The 21,906-nt window shown below is 47.8% G+C and overlaps 1 protein-coding gene across 1 annotated transcript in view; it reads left to right on the top strand.

Moving 5' to 3' along the window:
• The first annotated feature begins 338 nt into the window (after nucleotides 1-338).
• Nucleotides 339-21,906, top strand: part of LOC147097603 (uncharacterized) — a 136,236-nt gene continuing 114,668 nt past the window's right edge. The window contains exons 1-2 of the mRNA XM_085971417.1: nucleotides 339-973; nucleotides 1,005-1,282. Coding sequence (XP_085827543.1) covers nucleotides 423-973; nucleotides 1,005-1,282 — 829 coding nt within the window. The 5' untranslated portion in view covers nucleotides 339-422. The remainder of the gene's footprint in view (nucleotides 974-1,004; nucleotides 1,283-21,906) is intronic.

Here is a 21,906-nt window from a genome sequence, read left to right as displayed (position 1 = left end):
CCATGGAACTGTACCCCAGGAGTCGGCACCTTCAGGACAGGTGGAGAGGAAAATAAGTTGTTCCAGAAACATAGAAATATAGAAGATAGGAGCAGAAGTAGGCCATTTGGCCCCTCGAGCCTGCTCCGCCATTCAATGTGATCATGGCTGATCATCCAAATTCAGTACCCTGTGTGGTAAACCACTAATCTGCCTGTACAGAACATGTCTGGGCATGCCTCAGCGGGCTCCACCCCTGGCTCCACCCCTAAGCCCAGGTATAAAGGTGATTGACCTCCAGTCCCCCTGGCTTTAAGGATCGGTCTACCAGCAGAGGCATGCTCGTATTCTTTTGTTAATAAAAGCCTACTTGTTATAAGTTTAACTCTTAGTCTTCTGGAGTTATTGATGGCGCATCAATTTTATTAACAAAAGGTTTTGAAATGGAGCAAATCCTGAAACTGGAACGCCTGGAACTGGACCCTCAAACGGCAGATGCATCAAATAACTTCGAGCACTGGCTGAGCTGCTTCGAAGCGTTCCTGCAGGCCTCCAGCACTACCGTCAGGACCGAAGCCAACAAACTGCTAGTACTGAACTCACGGGTGAGCCACCAAGCATATTCGATTATCCGAGACGCTGTATCCTACACGGCCGCTATCACGATACTAAAAGAACAATATACTAAGCCAGTCAACGAGGTTTACGCTGGACACCTCCTGGCTACCCGCAAACAGCGACCCGGGGAATCGGGTGACGAATACCTACGGGCACTGAGAGTCCTCGGCCGGGACTGCAAGTGCAAATCGGTGACGGCCGCGGAAAATACTGATGACCTAATCAGAGACGCCTACGTCGCCGGCATCAGGTCCAGCTACACTCGACAGAGACTGCTAGAGCAAAGTGGGCTCAACCTGCAGAAGGCTGTGGCCCTTGCTAACTTGCTGGACGTGGCCCTCCGAAACATGGATGCATACCCCCCCCGACCATACGGCCCTCCCCGCCCCGTGGATGTCGCGGGGGCTGCCATCTTGGGACACGGTAAGGCCACAGGCCTGCGCCACGCCACCACCACCACGGCCCACCTGCAGCCCAACTACAGCTGCGATGTCCAGAGGCTCAAAGTGCTATTTCTGTGGCCAGGCCAAGCACCCCAGACAACACTGCCCGGCAAAGGGCGCGATCTGCTCCAAATGCGGAAAGAAGGGGCACTATGCCAAAGTGTGCAGGGCGAAACCGACCAACTCCAGCAGCGCCGTGTGTGAGCCGTGCAGGTCGCCATCTTGGACACCACCAGCCGCGTGTGAGCCGTGCGGGCCGCCATCTTGGACATCACCAGCCGCGTGTGAGCGTTGCGGGCCGCCATCTTGGATGTCACTTTGGGACCAGGCCCCTGACTCCCCCACTGCCTCGCGTGAGTACAACAGCGACCCACCGACCTCAACGATGGCATCCATCATCCTGGACCAATCCAGGCCTCACCAACTGGCCAGGTCCACGGTGGACATCAAGGTAAACGGTCACGCAACAAACTGTCTATTTGACTGCGGGAGCACGGAGAGCTTTATCCACCCCGACACGGTGCGACGCTACTCCCTATCAGTCATGCCCACGCGCCACCGGGTCTCTATGGCCTCCAAGTCCAATACGGAGGACGTCGGCGGCTACTGTGTAGCGACCCTGACAGTAATGGGCACAGAGTACAAAGACTTTAAACTCCTTGTCCTGCCACAGCTCTGCGCTGCTGTGCTACTGGGACTGGATTTCCAGTGCCACCTAGAGAGTGTCACGATGGCGTACGGCGGGCCCCTGCCCCCACGTACAGTCTGCAGCCGGCAAAATTTAAAACAACCGCCGCGCACAATATGCAGCCTATCCACCCTGAAAGTCAGCCCCCCCCCCCGTTGTTTGCTAATCTCACCCACGACTGCAAGCCCATCGCAACAAAAAGCAGGCGGTACAGTGCCGGGGATAGAAGCTTCATTAAAATAGAAGTAGAGAGACTCCTGCGGGAGGGGATTATCGAGGGCAGCACCAGCCCATGGCGAGCCCAAGTAGTGGTCGTGAAGACCGGCGAGAAACAGCACCTGGTCATTGACTACAGTCAAACAATCAATAGGTATACCCAATTAGACGCATACCCCCTTCCCCGCATATCTGATATGGTCAATCAGATTGCACAGTACCGGGTATTCTCTACCATTGACCTGAAGTCGGCATACCACCAACTCCCTATCAGACCTGAAGACCGCCAGTATACTGCCTTCGAGGCAAACGGCCATCTCTACCACTTCCTCAGAGTCCCCTTCGGCGTCACCAATGGGGTCTCAGTCTTCCTGTAAAGTCTGTGGGTTGTTTAGTTAATTAATACACAGACTCCAAGAGTAACTTAAAACAGGACTTTACTATTCGAAGGTCAGGGCGAATCTGCCCAATAACTCCTGACACAGCACTTATATACCAGTGTGGTCACCGTCGGTATTACAGTATACAGAAGCCAACAAAGTAGTGCCACACCTAAAATAGTTCTCTTAAAGGTGAGCGGTTACATACAATGGTTTTCTTAAAGGTAGACGGATGCATACACTACACTTCCAAAGGGAGATGGACCGGATGGTTGACCAGAACGCGCTGCAGGCCACTTTTCCCTACCTGGACAATGTCACCATCTGCGGCCATGACCAGCAGGGCCATGACGTCAATCTAGAAAAATTCCTCTGAACAGCCCAGCGCTTAAATTTGACATACAACAAAGAAAAGTGTATGTTTCGCACCACCCACCTCGCTATCCTTGGCTGTGTAGTGGAAAACGGTGTCATCGGCCCCGACCCCGACCGAATGCGCCCCCTTCTGGAACTACCCCTGCCTCACTGCCTCAAAGCCCTGAAGAGATGTCTGGGGTTTTTCTCTTATTACGCCCAATGGGTGCCCAATTACGTGGACAAAGCCCGGCCCCTTATCAAGTCAACCTCCTTCCCCCTGGCGGCAGAGGCCTGTGCAGCCTTCACCTGCATAAAAGAGGACATTGCAAAGGCTACAATGCACGCCGTGGACGAGTCCATCCCTTTCCAAGTGGAAAGCGATGCGTCTGACTTCGCCCTGGCCGCAACCCTTAACCAGGCGGGGAGACCCGTGGCCTTCTTTTCATGAAACCTCCAGGGCCCCGAAATTAGACACTCCTCAGTCGAAAAGGAGGCCCAGGCTATAGTGGAGGCTGTACGGCATTGGAGGCATTACCTGGCCGGTAAACGCTTCACCCTGCTCACTGACCAACGATCAGTAGCATTTATGTTCAATAACAAGCAGAGGGGCAAAATTTAAAACGACAAGATATTGCGGTGGAGGATCGAATTATCCACCTACAATTATGATATCTTATACCGGCCCGGGAAACTTAATGAGCCCCCGGACGCCCTATCCCGTGGAACATGTGCCAACGCACAGGTCGATAGGCTACGGGCCCTCCACAACGATCTCTGCCACCCGGGGGTCACCAGGTTTTTCCACTTCATTAAGGCCCGCAACCTGCCTTACTCCATCGAGGAGGTCAGGACCATGACCAGGAACTGCCAAGTCTGTGCCGAATGCAAACCGCACTTTTATAGGCCAGACAGGGCACACCTGATAAAAGCCACCCGCCCCTTCGAGCGCCTAAGCGTAGATTTTAAAGGGCCCCTCCCCTCCTCTGACCGCAACACGTACTTCCTCAACATCATTGATGAGTACTCTCGTTTCCCGTTCGCTATCCCCTGCCCGGACATGACCAGCGCCACAGTCATCAAATGTCTCAATGACCTCTTCGCCATATTCGGTTTTCCCAGCTACATCCATAGTGACAGGGGCTCGTCGTTCACGAGCGACGAGCTGCGCCAGTACCTGCTCGAAAAAGGGATAGCCACGAGCAGGACCACCAGCTACAACCCCCGGGGTAACGAACAAGTAGAAAGGGAGAACGCGACAGTGTGGAAAACCGCCATGCTAGCCTTAAAGTCCAGAGGCCTCCCAACCTCCCGCTGGCAAGAAGTCCTCCCCGATGCGCTTCACTCCATACGGTCACTACTCTGTACCGCCACGAACGCCACCCCTCACGAGAAAATGTTCGTCTTCCCTAGGAAATCCACCTCAGGGACATCGCTACCGCCATGGCTGACGTCTCCAGGGCCCGTCTTGCTCAGGAAGCACGTGAGGAGCCATAAAACAGACCCCCTGGTCGAAAGGGTCCACCTCCTCCACGCCAACCCACAATATGCACATGTGGCGTATCCTGACGAGCGGGAGGACACGGTCTCCATACGAGACCTCGCACCCTCAGGTGCCACCGAAAACACCATTACCCACTACCCATTACCATTACCCACTACCATTACCCACGACACACCCCTAGAAGGGAATCCACATCTAACCCAAGTAGATGGCACGCCAGGGCCCTGTGACCCACCCTTATACACCCACCGACCCCACACCCACGAAGACGACACGCCGGTGCTCCGGCCCACGCGGGAAACGGCCGCGGGAAAAGAACCGCCGCAGCCGGCACCACGACGATCACTACGGCAGACAAGACCCCGGAGAGACTTGCCTATACGAACTTCTGAGACACTTCACCCCGCCGGACTCATTTTAAACAAGGGGTGAATGTGGTAAACCACTAATCTGCCTGTACAGAACATGTCTGGGCATGCCTCAGCTGGCTCCGCCCCTGGCTCCACCCCTAAGCCCAGGTATAAAGGTGATTGACCTCCAGTCCCCCTGGCTTTAAGGATCGGTCTACCAGCAGAGGCATGCTCGTATTCTTTTGTTAATAAAAGCCTACTTGTTATAAGTTTAACTCTTAGTCTTCTGGAGTTATTGATGGCGCATCACCCTGTCCCTGCTTTCTCCCCATACCCCTTGATCCCTTTAGCCTTAAGAAATATATCCAACTCCTTCTTGAATATATTTAATGAATTGGCCTCTACTGCCTTCTGTGGTAGAGAATTCCACAGGTTCACCACTCTCTGGGTGAAGAAATTCCTCCTCATCTCTGTCCTAAATGGCTTACCCCTTATCCTTAGACTGTGACCCCCGGTTCTGGACTCCCCGGCCATCGGGAACATCCTCCCTGCATCTAGTCTGTCCAGTCCTGCCAGTATTTTATAAGTTTCAATGAGATCCCCTCTCATTCTTCTAAACTCCAGCGAGTACAAGCCCAATTGACCCAATCTCTCCTCATATGTCATTCCTCCCAGCCCAGGTATCAGCCTGGTGAATCTTCGCTGCACTCCCTCCATGGCAAGAACATCCTTCCTCAGATAAGGCGACCAAAACTGCACACAATACTCAAGATGTGGTCTCACCAAGGCCCTGTACAACTGCAGCAAGACATCCTTGTTCTCTCACCTTGGTTACTCTCCTAATTAAAAAAAAACTACCAGTCTTGATGGATGATGGCTCCGTCCTAAGTGACTTATAAAAGTCCGGCTGAGTTATCTACTCGAGGTAACGTACAAGAGCTGTTGAGGGCCACCCTCCATGCGCAAGGGCTCAACACATCGCATTTGGGGCGGTAGATTGTTCCTGTCACCTTACAGTCCTATTGGACCAGTATGCCATTTATTTTTATCTAGATCACTCCCTGTGTATGTCCGCTGGGGTACGATGCTGTTTCCAGAAATACTGGAGTAAGGGGTCTGGCAGAATGGTCATTACCAATGGGAGGCTTGTCATCATCTTGGATTCTCAACCATAAGGCAGATGTGCCACGAGAACTTCCTTTGGTTCATAGCCAAGGCCCATGTAATAGAACACCTCCAAAATTAGAAAGAGTTAAAGAGAAGATGACGTAAATCAGGAACAGGGGGTTACGTGACACCAGCTTTGGGTTTTGGAATCATAGAACCGTACTGCACAGAAGGAGGCCATTCGGCCCACCGTGCCTGTGCTGGCTCTTCGGGAGAGCTCTCCGATTAGTCCCACGCCCCCGCTCACTCCCCACAGTCCTGCAAATTGTTCCTTTTAGAAGATGCTATCAAATTCCCTTTTGAAAGTTACTATTGAATCTGCTTCCACTGCCTTTTCAGGCAGCGCATTCAGATCACAACAACTTGCTGTGTAAAAAAAATTCTCATCTCCCTTTTTTTTTGCGAATTACCTCTGGTTACTGACCCTCCTGCCAGTGGAAGCTGTTTCTCCTATTTACTCTATCATAATTTTGAACACCTCTTTTAAATCTCCCCTTTACCTTCCCTGTTGTAAGGAGAACAATCCCAGTTTCTCTACTCTCTCCGCATAACTGAAGTCCCTTATCCCTGGTACCATTCTGGTGAATCTCCTCTGCACCCTCTCCAAGTCTTTGACATCCTTCCTAAAGTGTGGTGCTCAACATTGGACTCAATACTCCAGCTGAGACCTAACCAGTGATTTATAAATGTTTAGCACAATTTAGGGATAACTTCGGGTCGGAGGCTTCCCGCGGGTGCAAGCCCCCGACCTGCACTTACCTGGCGCGCCGGCCATTCTGCTGTGGGCCCGCATGGGATTCCGATCCTGGGCCTCCTCCAGCTGCCGGCGCGCAGTGCTCGCGTATCCCAGGGGCGCAGTTAGTTCGAAGCATCCCCTGGGATCACGTGGGCCATGGAGAGCCAATGGTAGCAGGGAATCTGTATTCATAGATTTGACAAGAAGACCTGTCAAATCTATGAATAGAAATCAGCCCCAAAACCTAACTAAAACTTCAAATAATTTTTTTTTTAATCACATTTTTAAAAACACTATAAATTACTTAAAATAACTATTTTAAACAAAAATTTAAATTTTTGAAAAAATTAATTATTGTTTTTAATGGGGCTAAAAATAAACTTACCTTTCTTTAAAGTATTTAAAAATAATAAACCTGTGGAAAAACTGTTTTTATTTTATCACCACTTACCTTGTTAAAAGCAGGCCTTGCGACTGCTTTTTAAAAGCGTAGCTGCTGGAGACTTACCCTCCCGGAGAAACCTGTAAAAAAACAACGGAAGTTCCAGGCGTACGCGCTGCCTCTCTGGCGCACGCGTTCGACCAGTGAACCCCTTCCTTCAAGGGAACGGAAGTTGCGGTTTCCCACGCATGCGCAGTGCATGCACGAAACCGGCACTTTCGTTGGCCCTGCGTGTGAGTACCCAACGCGTACTCGCCCGTGGGGACCCGAATTTCTGGCCCAATTATTATTCCTACAATGAACCTTCCCTGCTCTGAGGAGAACAATCCCAGTTTCTCCAGTCCCTCCACATAACTCAAGTCCCTCACCCCTTTTAAAAGCCTATAGATTGTCGAGGGAAAGGAAGACTGAGGGAGATAAAGATTTCTACCGTTTTGAGGTCCAGGCAAAAAGTGAGCGGAATGTGGAGATAATAAGAGGCATTTTGCTTTCAACACACTGAAGATCCAGAGGTATGTTGCAAGACACTGACAGTGCACGTTCTGCTTCTGTGAGAAGCATTCCTGTCCAATGCTGGAAGTCACATTTGGGAGAGAACACCATGTTCATGTAAGTAAAAAAGACACCATAACTTTCTCAATGAGATGCAGAAGATAAATAAAGAAAGACTTGCATTTCTATAGCGCCTTTCACAACCTCAGGACATCCCAAAGCGCTTTACAGCCAATGAAGCACTTTAGCTGTGTAGTCTCTGTTGTAATGTGGGAAACGTGGCAACCAACTTGCGCACAGCAAGCTCCCACAAACAGCAATGTGATAATGACCAGGTAATCTGTACTTTACAGTGTTGGTTAAGGGATAAATATTGGCCAGGACACCGGGGAAAACTCCCCCCGCTCTTCTTTGAATAGCGCCGTGGGATCTTTTATGTCCACACCTGAGAGAGCAGACGGGGCCTCGGTTCAACTTCTCATCCGAGAGTCGGCACCTCCGACAGTGCAGCACTCCCTCAGCACTGCACTGGAGTGTCGGCCTAGATTTATGTTCTCAAATCCCTGGAGCTGGACTTAGAGGCAAGAGTGCTACCAACTGAGTCGCAGCTGACAGTAATAAGATGAAGGATAGAAAACAGAAGGAGACAGAAACACAGGACGCAGGGTAGCGCGGTGATTGTAAAATGCTCAGACGTTTGGTTGTCCTCCTTTTGTAGCCTTCTGGCCCTCAGTCTCCAGATGCATTTAACGCCCTTGGCCTTTTTGATTAAGTTGTTCCTGACTTTCCCAGAAGACTATTTCAATGATGGAGCCCTGTATCAAAGCTGCAGCTTGGGTGTATTTTTGATCATCTGGTTGCAACTCCAACCATCCCAGAAGTGATGCTGTCCTAACGTAGCCATTACCTACAGTAGCGTAAAATACCAAGGAGGTGGCTTGCCTCAAAGAAAACTCCTCAAATGGATTCAGCACATTCCGGTTGGCAAATGGTAACTAGTCGGGTGACACAGGGATCGGTGCTGGGACCTCAACTATTTACAATCTACATTAATGACTTGGATGAAGGGACCGAGTGTAATGTAGCCAAATTTGCAGATGATACAACGATGGGTGGGAAAGTAAGTTGTGCAGTGGACTCAAAGGGCTCGATTTTGCCATTGGTGCGGGCTGGGGGTGTGTCAGCCGCTTTTCGTGCTAGCCACCCGACTCCAATTTGATGTGGGAAAAATATTGGGTTTTTCCCCTAATTGGGCAATTGATTTCCAGCGTGTGGGGACCCCTGGCCTACTTAGTCTTTCCATCCTGAAAGTCGCCTCTGATGATGTAATCAGTGCTGCTGGATATAAGGCCTGCAAGCAGCCTTGCTTCTTCTGCAGACTGCAAACCTTGTGCCCTTTGCTGTGATAGATTCCTCCAGCCAATATGTCCAGCAGTAGGCCAAAGTCTGCACCAAGGTTCGATGACGCCACCCTGCAAGCTCTGGTGGAGGGAGCAAGAGAAAATAAGGAGGTGCTCTTCCCTTCCTCAGGGAGGAAGAAGCCTCCCCAGCAGATGAAAGCTGTGTGGATGCAAGTGGCCCAGGAAGTCAACTCTTTGTCTATGTGCTGCAGAACCTGGCTGCTTTCATGAGGTTTCATGACCTTCTGCGCACTGGAAAAGTGAGTATGACTTTCCCACCACCCTCAATCTGATCCCCATTGCCTCTCCTCACCAGCACTCAGCTTTGACAACCTCTTCCTCTACATCCCACTTGACACTGACATCCCTGCACCCTTACCCATTCCCTCTCTCTCTATGGTCACATTCACCTAACTATTCGACTATGCAGCCCTCACACTCCCTATCGCTGTGATGCTATGTAAATAACTTACAACACACAGGGAGGGCCCTTGTTCTTGCCACCTCACTCCATCTTTGACTCCTTCTAACCATCAATGATATGGATTCTCTACACTCACTTCTTCAGTCTCACTCAAACTCCACTTTTCTCCCTCACTGCAGGAAAAGAGAGCTCACAATAAGAGGGAAAGAGCGAGGACAGGAGGAGGGCCACCCTCAGTAGCCCAGCTCACCCCCTGGGAGGAGGCGGCCCTGGTGCTCTTGGGTGTGGAGGTGGATGCGCAAGTGGGGGACGGACAGATGGGCGCATCACAGCAAGCTGGTGACAGACTAGTTTATCATCTCTCTCATTGACATTGCATGAGTCACTGATAATGATTCTGCTGCTCTAACAGATTGACTTTTGATCATCTGCAATATTCAATGTGCATGTAACCTTGGCCTCACATCTCTGACTCTTTCCTTTACTTCCCCACAGGACCATCAAAAGCCCCCGTGCCCACTATCGAGGAGGAACATGCCTGAGCCTCCAGACTCCCCAGAGGAAGCTGCAACCTCTGAGGGCGCAGCGTCAGCAGAATTCAGCGCACCCAGCACCAACACAGACCCTCACACCTCGGTGGGACCTTCGCGAGGTAGTGCAGTGTTGTCACCTGGTGTATCACAGCTCACAAGTGAGCATCAGCAGATGGTGGAGACAGGGACAGCAGTGGAGAGTCCTAGTCGGAGGGCGCAGGACTCTGCCAGCTCGGCTCAGCTGCATGTCGACCCTCTGCCTCCGGGTCCATCCAGAAGTAGAGCGGTGCTGGAACTCCAGGATTCTGGAAACCCTGGCTGTTGAGTACTGCAGGGCTCCACCTGATCTATCCAGGCATCTGAAGCGCATCTTCAGCAAGCCGATGGTTTGCTCGATTATGGATCTGGTGGAAATGTGGCTCAATTTATAGCGCTCCTCAATGGCGTCATTAGCCACGTCTTCAGGGGATAGTCCTTGTCTCCAAGTAGCCATCCGTTAAGTTGGTCTGGCAGACTGAAGAGCGGAGGCACACTAGACTGGCACAGGATGAAGGAGTCATGGCAACTGCCAGGGTACTTGGCACAAACATGCAAAATGTCCTTCTTGTGGTCACACACCAGCTGTATGTTGAGGGAGTGGAAGCCCTTGCGGTTGACAAAAATACTTGGATTGTGATGGGGTGCCTTAAGGGCCACATGTGTGCAGTCAATGACGCCCTGCACTCTTGGAAAACCTGCCAGATTGTCAAACGCAACTGAACGCGCAGTTACACTGGCTTGATCCTTGGAGAAATGGATGTGATTGTGCGCGATGGCAAAGAGGGTATCGATTACCTGCGTGATGCAAGTGTGTGCGGCCGCCTTGGAGATGCCGCTGATGTCTGCTGCTCATCCCTGGAATGAGCCTGAAGCAAAAAATTTGAGTGTGGTGGTGACTTTGACGGCCACTGATGAGGGGTGTCCACCTGCTCCTCTGGGCTCCAGGTCTTGCTGCAGCATTGCGCAGATGTCACCCACTAGCTCTCGCGAAAGTCTGAGCCTCCTTTGGCACTGCTGCTCAAGCATGTTGAGGTAGCTGATCCTCTGTCTGTAGACCCTGTTTGGTGGGTATCTCCTGCGCCGACGGCCTTCCATGCGCTGGTGCCTTCTGGCCTGTGCAGCTTCAGGTGGGTGAGCAGCAGCTTGGCGCTCCTGTTGTTGGTGCTGCTCTTGTTCATGGTTCTGCTGCTGCCGTGGCTGGTCTTCGTCCGAATCTGATGTCCAGGAGGAAAGGAAATAAATGGTTCCCATTCTTCTGGTATATACCTCAGTTGAGGAAGCGCTCATTCAAGGAGGGGAGAGGGGTTTCCCAGGAGGTCACACTGGAGATGGGTGTCAGGCTCCAAACTTCCACAACAATGAGTAGGCCTGTTAAAAGTTCCCCCAGACCTGAGACAACAAAGTTCTGCCACCTGCAAATGATGATTGGTGAAAACTCCTTTTTAATGGTGGAGCTGCAGCTGTTAGTAAGCAATCCACTTGTGAGGCCGCCAGCATTACTTGGCGTGTTCCACAGGAGGCGTGCAGCATGTGTGAAAACTGTTAAAATCAGAAAGGCCACTCAAAATGGGATTATAGCGTACTTAACTGGTTGTTAAGGGCCTATCCCGCCTCTTGGAGGCAGGATGGAGACGGGGTCAGAAAACTCGCATGTGGGAAAATTGCTCGGAGGTGGGATGGAGGCAGGGTCGGGCCCGCCTGCCAGTTTTTGCAATATTAACACCTCACACGCCTCCAATCCTGCCTCCTCAGGCCTGGCAAAATAGAGCCCAAAGAGTCAGCAATGGGATATAGACAGGCTAAGTGAGTGGCCAAACATTTGGCAGATGCAGTATAATGTGGGAAAGTGCGAGGTTATCCACTTTGGAAGGAAAAAGAAAAAAGAAAACTATTATTTAAATGGAGAGAGATTACAAAATGCTACAGTTCAGAGGAACCTGGGGGTCCTTGTGCATGAAACACAAAAAGTTAGCATGCAGGTATAGCAAATAATCAAAAAGGCAAATGGAATGTTGGTCTTTATGACAAGGGGGTTGGAGTATAAAAGCAGGGAAGTCCTGCTACAACTGTACAGGGTATTGGTGAGGCCACACCTTGAGTACTGCGTACAGTTTTGATCTCCTTATTTAAGGAAGGATATACTTGCATTGGAGGCAGTTCAGAGACGATTCACTAGGTTAATTCCAGAGAAGAGGGGGTTGATTTATGAGGAAAGGTTGAGCAGGCTGGGCCTATACTCATTGGAATTTAGAAGAATGAGAGGTGATCTTATTGAAACATATAAGATACTGAGGGGGCTCGACAAGGTAGATGCAGAGATGATGTTTCCCCTCGTGGGGAAATCTAGAACTCGGGGGCATAGGTTCAGAATAAAGTGTCGCCCTTTTAGAACTGAGATGAGGAGGAATTTCTTCTCTCAGAGGGTCATAAATCTGTGGAATTCTCTGCCCCAGAGAGCTGTGGAGGCTGGGTCATTAAATATATTTAAGGTGGCGATAGACACATTTTTGCAAGATAAGGGAGTGAAGGGTTATGGGGAGCAGGCGGGGAAGTGGCTTTGAGCCCAAATCAGCAATGATCTTATTGAATGGCGGAGCAGGCTCGAGGGGCCGAGTGACATTCTTATTATGAACACAGCTAGCTTTTGCCAGACACTTTTACTGAGCACATGTGGACTAGGTACAGTATCTGTAGAGGCATCCATCTTGACTGCTGCCTTGTGGGTAGCCTAGTGCCTCGTGGGTAATGTAGTCTTAATATACATACAGCTGGGTAGTGTAGTCTTATATACATACGGCTATATACAGCTCTACACAGCTCTACGGCTCCACCTAGTGTCCACTATAGAATGACATGTTATTGATCATTACATCCCCCTTTCTTTGAGGTTTAACAAAATCAATATCAATCAACTTTCAAGAAAACAATAAAGATAATATCAGTAACACCTTTGTTAGTGCTCTATAAACATAAACATTTTCAAAACAGTCAACACATTTTCAAAGCTTTACATTGTACTCAAAGATTAAGTCTATCAGGCTTTTTTACTTCACGTGTGGATCTTCTCAACACGAGTAAGTCTGATGTGTCTTCATGAGATTGTTCTGACGGTGAATGACAAGATGCAGTTGCGGCATTGTCATCAATCTGGTCTTGAATAGTCTCTTGTGTTTTTAGGAGGGAACGGCGGTTCCTCCTGAGAATCTGTCCTTCCTCAGTTCTAACAGTGTATGACCTTGGTCCTACTTCCTCAAGAACTGTAGCTTTCCTGTTCCATGCATCTGGATCCTCAATCTTGACAACATCATCCCTTGTCAATGGTTTTAGAGTTTTGGATGACTTGTCATAGTATGATTTCTGTTTCAGCTTTAACAGTTGAAGTCTCTGTCTCAGTTCTTCACTTTGCTGTTCTTTTGCACAGCAGGGTAGTGTGGTGCGCAACTTGCGACCCATTAGTAGTTCAGCAGGTGAAGAACCAAAGTCTAAAGGTGAGGTTCAGTAGCTCAGCAGGGCAAGATAAGGATCAGACTTGCTTTCTGTCACTTTCTTCAGTAGCTGCTTGAGAACTTGAACACCTTTCTCTGCCGTACCATTTGACTGAGCATACAAAGGACTGGATGTGATGTGTTGAAAGTCATAATGTGCTGCAAACTGTTGCCACTCCTTACAGTTGAAGCACGGACCATTGTCGCTAACGGCAATCCTGGGAATTCCATGTCTGGCGAAGATGGATTTCACATGCATTATGACACTGCTTGCTGTGGTGCTTGAGAGCAGTGCCATCTCAGGATAGTTAGAATAGTAGTCAATCACTATTAGATAGTCTTTACCATTTAAATGAAAAAGGTCCATACCAACCTTTTGCCATGGTGCTGTTGGTATGTCAGCTACTATCATTGGTTCCTTTGCTTGTTTGTTTGGTGTTTCTGGCATGTCTCACATTTGCCTATCATGTTCTCAATGTCCTTATTTATGCCAGGCCAATAAACAGTGTCTCTTGCTCTCCTTTTGCATTTTTCAATTCCGAGGTGTCCCTCATGAATCCTTTTGAGCATGTCTTGATGTAGAGCCTGTGGAATGACTATTCTGTTCTGTTTTAGTAATAGTCCACTTGCGACACTCAATTCTGACCTTATGTGAAAATATTTTGGACAGGAACCTTTTGGCCAACCATGATGAATGTTCTCTATTACTGTTTGTAATACTGTATCTTTTACTGTTTCTTCTGCTATTTGCTTTGATTTTGTGTCTGACACGGGCAGCGCAGCAGTGACCATACTCACATGAACATCCACGTCTTCTTCAGTAGAGCTCACATGACTAATTGTGGGTGCTCGGGATAGTGCATCTGCTAACACTATGTATTTGCCTGGTGTGCAGATCAGTTCAAAGTCATATTTTTGCAGCTTCATCATAAGTCGTTGAATCCTTGGAGACATCTCATTCAGGTTTTTTTTTATGATGGCAACCAGAGGGCTGTGGTCTGTCTCAACTGTGAAGGTGGGAAGTCCATATATGTAGCCATGAAACTTTTCTAGTCCAACTACCAAGCCTAGACATTCCTTTTCAATCTGGGCGTATCGACACTCAGTATCAGTCATAGACCTGGAGGCATAGGCAACAGGCTTCCAATCTTCACCCTCTGCTTGTAGCAAGACCACACCTAGGCCATCTTTTGATGCATCCATTGACACTTTGATTCTTTTTGTTGGGTCAAAGAAGGTGAGTACAGGTGTGGTTGTCAGCGCTGTTTTGAGGTTTATCCACTCTTGTTCATGTCTTTCTGTCCATGCGAACTCATTTGTTTTATGTAGCAGGTCTCGCAGACAGGCTGTCTTGGCTGACAAGTTAGGAATGAACTTTCCAATGAAGTTTATCATCCCCATGATGCGTAGCACTCCTTTTTTTATCAGTGGGTCGGGGCATTTTGAGTATGGTGTTTACTTTTTCCATATCTGGCTCTATTCCTTTACCAGATAGAATATCTCCTAGGAAAGTGACTTCCTGGACGCCAAACTGACACTTGGCTTTGTTGAGCTTCAGTCCATTCCGGCGTATGCTCTGTAGCACTTTAGTCAGTCTCTCATTGTGTTCTTTCAGTGTGGAGCCCCAGATGATGATGTCATCAACATAGACCCGAACTCCTTCCAGACCTTCAATTATGTGTTCCATCGCTCTATGAAAGATTTCAGATGCAGATATTATCCCGAAAGGCATTCTGAGGAAACAATACCTGTCAAATGGTGTGTTGAAGGTACAGTATTTGGTGCTCTCTTCATCCAGTTTTAGTTGCCAAAATCCTTGTGAGGCATCGAGCTTTGTAAAGTATCTGGCACCTGACATTTCACTGGTGATTTCTTCTCGCTTGGGAATCTGGTAGTGTTCACGTTTTATGTTTGCATTTAAGTCCTTTGGATCCATGCATATTCTTAGATCGTTGTTCTTTTTCTTTACACATACCATGGAGTTAACCCAGTCTGTTGGCTCTTCGACTTTCCTGATGACTCCGAGTGTGGTCATTCTGTCCAGTTCATTCTTGAGCCAGTCACGCAGGGGTGCTGGAACTCTTCGTGGAGCATGTACCACTGGCTGAGCATCCTCCTTTAGCTGGATCTTGTAAGTGAATGGTAGAACTCCAAATCCTTTGAACACATCCTGGAAATTATTCACTACAGAATCCACCGAATCATCTGGTCTGCTTATGGCACAGTTTACACTTTAGACTCTCTTTACCAGTTCTAAGTCCTCACAAGCTTTGTCACCCGGTAGTAAATCAAGTCTTTCAGCCACAACAGAAAACATGAGATGATGCACTTTGTCTTTGACTGTCACTTTAAGTCTGCATACACCTAAGCTATCTATTTTCTGTCCATTATAGTCCTTCAGTAGTACTGACTTTTTCTGTATTTTGGGCTTTTCTTTCATATTGTTAATGTCACTCATACTGATTAAGTTTGCTTTTGCCCCAGTGTCTAGTTTCAAGGTAACTAATGCTCCATTTACCTGCAGTGGGATCATCCATTTGTCTTCTTTTACTGCATTAACTTTATGTTCAGCATTATCCATTTCTGAGGGCTGCACATTTTCTGTATCCTTTTTGATATTGTCACATGACACCATTCCTACAAAAAATGTCTCACTTAAATCAGTGTCCTCAATTACATTAACTCGTTGCCCTTTCTTAGTTTTTACTTTTGAAAAGCAGTGTTTGACAAAGTGATTCTTTCCATTACACTTTGTGCACATTTTTCCAAACGCTGGGCATTGTCTTAACTGGTGTTTGTAACCACAGCGTTTACAATTAAAAATTTCATCCTCCGATTGCTTTTCATTTCTGTTCTGCCCAAGTTTCTTCCCCTTGTAGGACACAGCACCGACAGCAGCATTATCACTCATTACAATCGCATCATTATTGATTTCACTGAAAGTCTTCGCGTGCTTTCGCGCTAGCTCGCTGGCTTGGTATATTTTCACCGCATTTTCCAAATTTAGTTCGGTTTCTCTCAACAGACGTTCCCTGATTTTTTATCATGAATACCAAACACAATCTGGTCACGAATCATGGATGCTTTGAGCTCAGAGAAATTACATGTCTGCGCTTTCAGTTTCAGATCAGTTATAAAGCCATCAAAAGTCTCATTTTGCTGCTGTGTCCGAGAACAGAAGATGTATCTTTCATAGGTCTCACTCTTTTTGGGAGAGCAATGTGCATCAAATTTTTTTAGCACATCTTCTAATTTTTCTCTGTTCTCCTCTGGATTAAATACAAATGTATTAAATACTTCTATCGCCTGTGGGCCTGCAACCGTAAGCAGCAACGCTATCTTCCTTGCGTCTGGCTTCGTACCGAATCCGATGGCTGCAATGTAGAGTTCGAATTGTTGTTTAAGAGTCTGCCAATTGTAGTCGATACTTCCTGTGAGTTTCAAATGCTCTAGTGGCTTCAAATTCTCCATGTCGCTTTTCACAATTTTCAGCAGATCTTCACCATCCTGGTACCATCTTATGTTCATTAATAAATAGACATTCTTATTATGAACACAGCTAGCTTTTGCTAGACACTTTTATTGAGCACATGTGGACTAGGTACAGTATCTGTTGAGGCATCCATCTTGACTGCTGCCTTGTGGGTAGCCTAGTGCCTCATGGGTAATGTAGTCTTAATATACATACAGCTGGGTAGTGTAGTCTTATATACATACGGCTATATACAGCTCTACACAGCTCTACGGCTCCACCTAGTGCCCACTATAGAATGACATGTTATTGATCATTACACTATTTCTTACATTCTTATTCACCAATGCTCGATCATTGACCATACGAACCCAAGCCCCGGCCTCGTGCCTGAGAGTCCGAGGACATAACATACAGTGCTGGTTTTAGGAACTGCTGTCCCTCCAGCACATAGCATGCAGAGAATTAGCTGGTTTTGTTGTCCTGAATCAGACGCTGTCGAGGCGCAGCTTCATGTTATTAAAATTAACCAATTTGTTTGGTGGGCTTTGACTTGGCAATGAAAGTGGGAGCAGATGTTTCAATAAGGACCTTTTTATTAGAATTGCTTTATGTTTATTTATGAAATTCTGCTTGCCAGATTCAATGAGTTGTCCAAAACAGGCCATGTGAGTACAATCATCATTGAATCATACAGCACAGGAGGAGGCCATTTGGCTCATCGTGCCTGTTCCGGCTCGTTGAAAGAGCTAACCAATTAGTCCCACTCCCCCTGCTCTTTCAACTTTTTCCTTTTCAAGTATTTATCCAATTCCCTTTTGAAAGTTACGAGTGAATCTGCTTCCACCGCCATTTCAGGCAGCGCATTCCAGATCACAACAACAGGTTGCTTTAAAAAAATTCTGCTCATCTCCCCCCTCTGGTTCTTTTGCCAATTGTCTTAACTTCATTTATGGCACTTGAATAATTGTATTCATGCCCTAAAGAATAACAGCACAGGATTTCACTAGATTTCACTTAAAATAATTATGCCATTGTGTGTGCATTTTGATGTAGCCATGGTGTGGAGATGCCGGAGTTGGACTGGGGTGGACAAATGTAAGAAGTCACACAACACCAGGTTATAGTCCAACAGCTTTATTTGAAATCACAAGCTTTCGGAGCGCTGCTCCTTCGTCAGGTGAAGTGGAGAAATGCATAAAGACACAGCTTATATAGTCAGAGAATCATGTCAGATGTTTACAGGTAATCCTTCCAACTGCCATTTATCACACCTGTTTGGCCACCATTCACACCTTTGATTGCTGTGATTATCTCTCTGCCGAGGTGTGATAAATGGCAGTTGGAAACATTACCTGTTAACATCTGACATGATTCTCTGACTATATAAGCTGTGTCTTTATGCATTTCTCCATCCACTTCACCTGACGAAGGAGCAGCGCTCCGAAAGCTTGTGATTTCAAATAAAGCTGTTGGACTATAACCTGGTGTTGTGTGACTTCTTACATTTTGATGTAGTGTCTGGATGCTACTGAAGACCTGTAACGTTCAGTGCAATACCACAAGGTCGTAAAGAAACTGGACAAAGACAAATCCTATGTGGTCCCGTGCTAATCCTTTACTGACACTGTTGTGGCTGACGCTTGCATGCAGTGACAGCGTCAGCTGTGGCTCAGTGGGCAGCACTCTCTAGGTGGGAGGGGCTAGCAGTGAGCCAGGTGTGACTGGTTCTCTAATTGCAGTTGGGTGTTGGAGGAAGTTTTGTAAAAAGTTGGTGGAGGGTTTTGGGGTGTTGTTTTCAGGTTTTAGGGCCTTTTTGGCCCACAAAAACAGCCAGATGGCTGCTGAGGGGTCCGGAGTGCCGGGCCCCTCAGAGGACAATATTCCTGAGAGGAATTTTATTAGGGAAGAAACTGTGGTGGGAAGGGGAAAAAAAAGGCCCAAAGATTTGGGCCGGGACCTCAGGAGGCTTGGTAAAGTAAATACGGTGGTGGTGCAATGTGAAGATAAGAAGATTCGAGCCTGGGATATAATCCAGGCAGTTCTTGAGGACTGTGGTGAGGGAAGCTGTTTTGCCTGCCGACCAAAACCAAATGTGGGATTTGAGGTGACGGTCAGTGGCCGTGAGGAGGTGGAAAAACTGCTGCTCAGTCTGAAAGTTGGGGAGAAATCTTTGGAGGTGATTCTGCTATATTCAGAGGAGGTGGTGGTTTCATTTTTGAACTTGCCTGTGTACATCGAGGATGAAGTGCTGAGCAAAAAGTTGGAGTCGTGGGACATTAAAATCTGTTCTGAAATAAAGAGGAGGTACTATCCGGGAACACGGGTAGCAGACGGAACCCGGTATGTAAAGGTGCGGTTCCCAGAGGGGGTGAGGTCTTTGCCTTACAGTATGAAGTTCGAGACACTGGAAGGAGTACAATACTTTCGTGTGCTGCACGATAACCAAGTAAAGGTGTGTTACTATTGTCTGGGACATGACCATCTCGTAAGAAACTGTCCTGATTTGTATTGTTACAATTGCGGTGAGTCGTGACATATCGTGCGGAGCTGCAAGGCGGAGAGCTGTGGGGTGTGTTGTAAAGGCCCCGCCCGCTGTGAGTGTGTGGCAGAAGGGAGCGAAATGAGTGATGAGATGGGAGAAGGAGCAGGAGAGGAGTGTGGAACGGCCGGAGGTGCGGTGCAGTCGGAGGACACAGCCGGTAAAATGAAGGGAAAAGTAGCACAGGGAGATGCAGAGGTTGGCGGAGCGGAGATCGAGATGGAGATGGCGGAAAACACGGCGAGTGCTATGGAGGGGAACAAAGACAGCAGTGGGCAGCAAGGGTCGAGTGCAGACTCGAGCCTTAGTGCAGTTCAGCTCCCCCTGGGGTGTCTGGTGTCTGCGGGGGGAGAGGCGGCAGGAGCGGGGTGTGTGGTGGAAGTGAGTGCTCCGAGGAGAGGCGGGGAGTCGGATATTTTGGTGAGCGGGAGGGGGCAGGGCGGGGAGAGGGTGCAAGAGGCAGGAGCCTTAAAGGGATAGCAGAAAGGGATCGGCGAGATAGAGACGTCAGAAGGGAACAATCTAGGTGCGCCATTGTCCCATGGATGAGGGAACAAGGTGCAAGGGTCAGAGGTAGAGACGTAGTCGAAGGGGGCGGCACAGTGGGAGAAACTGCGATAGCAGGAAGACTCTCTATGGGAGATGAAGCATCTGACGGGGAGCAGGATTATGTATCTGACGGGGAGCAGGCACAGGGGGTTGCAGAAGAGCTTGAGTGTGAGGAATTAGAGGGGGACAGAGACATGGAAGTCGGGGATGGGGTGGCATCATGTGGAAAGCGAAAGGTTAGTGAGGGGCAGAAGGAGGGAGAAAGGGCAGCTCCTGGGTCCAAACTTAAGGCAAGGAAGATGCTGAAACAGCAGGGAGGGGTCAAACAGGAGGGGAAAAAGAGCCGGAGGCTGCTGGAAAAAGCATCAGCTGCCCGAAAAGTTGAGAAGGAGCATGAGAGGAGGGAAGAGCCAGAGATTAAATGATGGGGAGATTATTGGGCATACTTCCCTTCTTTGGAGCCATGATTACATTGGTCTCGATTAATGTGAACGGACTGAGGGGTGAGAAGAAATTGCAACAGTTGTTGCAGGGTTTTAAAGGCACGGACTTGTGTCTGCAAGAAACCCTTTGGGATGAGGATATTCTAGAAAGAGTTCAGAAGGTTTGGAAGGGAGAGGTGTTTGCAAGTTGTGCAAACAATAACCGTAGAGGGGTGGCTGTTTTGGTGAGTCCGTCCATAGAAGAGAACGTTGCCTTGGTGGACAAGGACACTGAGGGGAGATTTTTACGGCTAAGGGTAAAATTGGAGGGATTTAATTGTGATCTTTTTAATATCTATGCACCGAACAACCATTGCAAGCGTCGCGAGTTTTTTCGGGGGTTATTCACTGAAGTGGCAGAGGTGGAAAATCCTTGTATAGTGGGGGATTTTAATGTATTTTTATCTTGGATGGACATTTCAGCCCAGATGACCTTTAAAGAGGATAGCTCCAGAGGGATGATTATAAAAATGATGGCAAATTTAAATTTGAGAGACTTATGGAGGGACCGGAACCCCATAAAAAGGGAATTCTCCAGAGCAGGTTGGGTGGGTGATGTTTTAAAACAGAGCTGAATAGATTTTGTGTTAATGCGGGAAGGGTTAAGTTCGGAGGTGATGGAGATTTATTATAAAAAAGTATTTTTTAGTGATCACTCGGCTTTGGTTCTTAGAATTAGGAACAGCAGAGTTAAGATCGGTTCAGGGGTGTGGATTTTAAACAATCAATACCTGAAGGAAAGTGCTTATAAAGAAGGGATTATAAATATAATAAAGAATGCTCGGAAGGAACTTTTGTTCTTGAAAGAAAGAAGAGTTTGGTGGGACAATTTCAAATATGAGGTAAAAGTTTTTTCGGTACGTTATGGGAAAAAGAGGGCGGCAGCTAATCGGCATCGAGAAGAGAATATAAACAAAAGGTTTATGGATGTCTGTAAAGCAGTTGACGGTGGGGATAAGGGAGCTGAGACTAAGTTCCGGGTGCTAAAGGAAGAGTGGGAATTAATGCAAGCTGAAAAATGCAAGGGGGCCATTCTCCGTGCAAAGGCTAGAGATGCATTGGAGGGCGAAAGATGCACTAGATATTTTCTAGAGCAAGAGAAGCTGCGACAGAGATTATCGTTAATTGAGGAGTTGAAGGTTGGGGAGAAGGTCATTCATGAAAGTGAGGAGATTTTGGAGGCGGCTAGCAGCTTTTATCAAGAGCTATGTACAAAAGAAGACATTTCCAATTTGGAGATGGAGAAGGTTACTGCTTTTATTGAAAAGGGTTTAAAGGAGGATGAGGGAAGCATGTGTGATAAAGAAGTAGGATTAGCGGAAATAAAAATAGCAATAAGTGGAATGAAGTGGGGGAAAAGCCCAGGGTCCGATGGATTAAGTGCAGAATTTTATAAGGAATTTTTCGAGATTTTAAGTCCATTGCTCTTAGAAGTTTTTAAGGAAATTAAAATTGAGGGAAGCCTGGCCCCATCTATGAGGAGAGGTATCATAAGCTTAGCTTATATAAAAATAAAGGGGATAGACGGGATCTGAAGAATTGGAGGCACATCACACTATTAAATGTGGATTATAAGATCTTGGCGAGGGTTATGGCAAATCGTTTGAAGGA

Source organism: Somniosus microcephalus, chromosome 31 (assembly GCF_052327205.1).
Source record: "Somniosus microcephalus isolate GS21.2 chromosome 31, FLI_Smic_1.0, whole genome shotgun sequence".
Classification (NCBI taxonomy): Eukaryota; Metazoa; Chordata; class Chondrichthyes; order Squaliformes; family Somniosidae; genus Somniosus; species Somniosus microcephalus.
The sequence above is the reverse complement of the archived record's forward strand: the minus strand, read 5'-3'. Positions and strand labels throughout refer to the sequence as shown.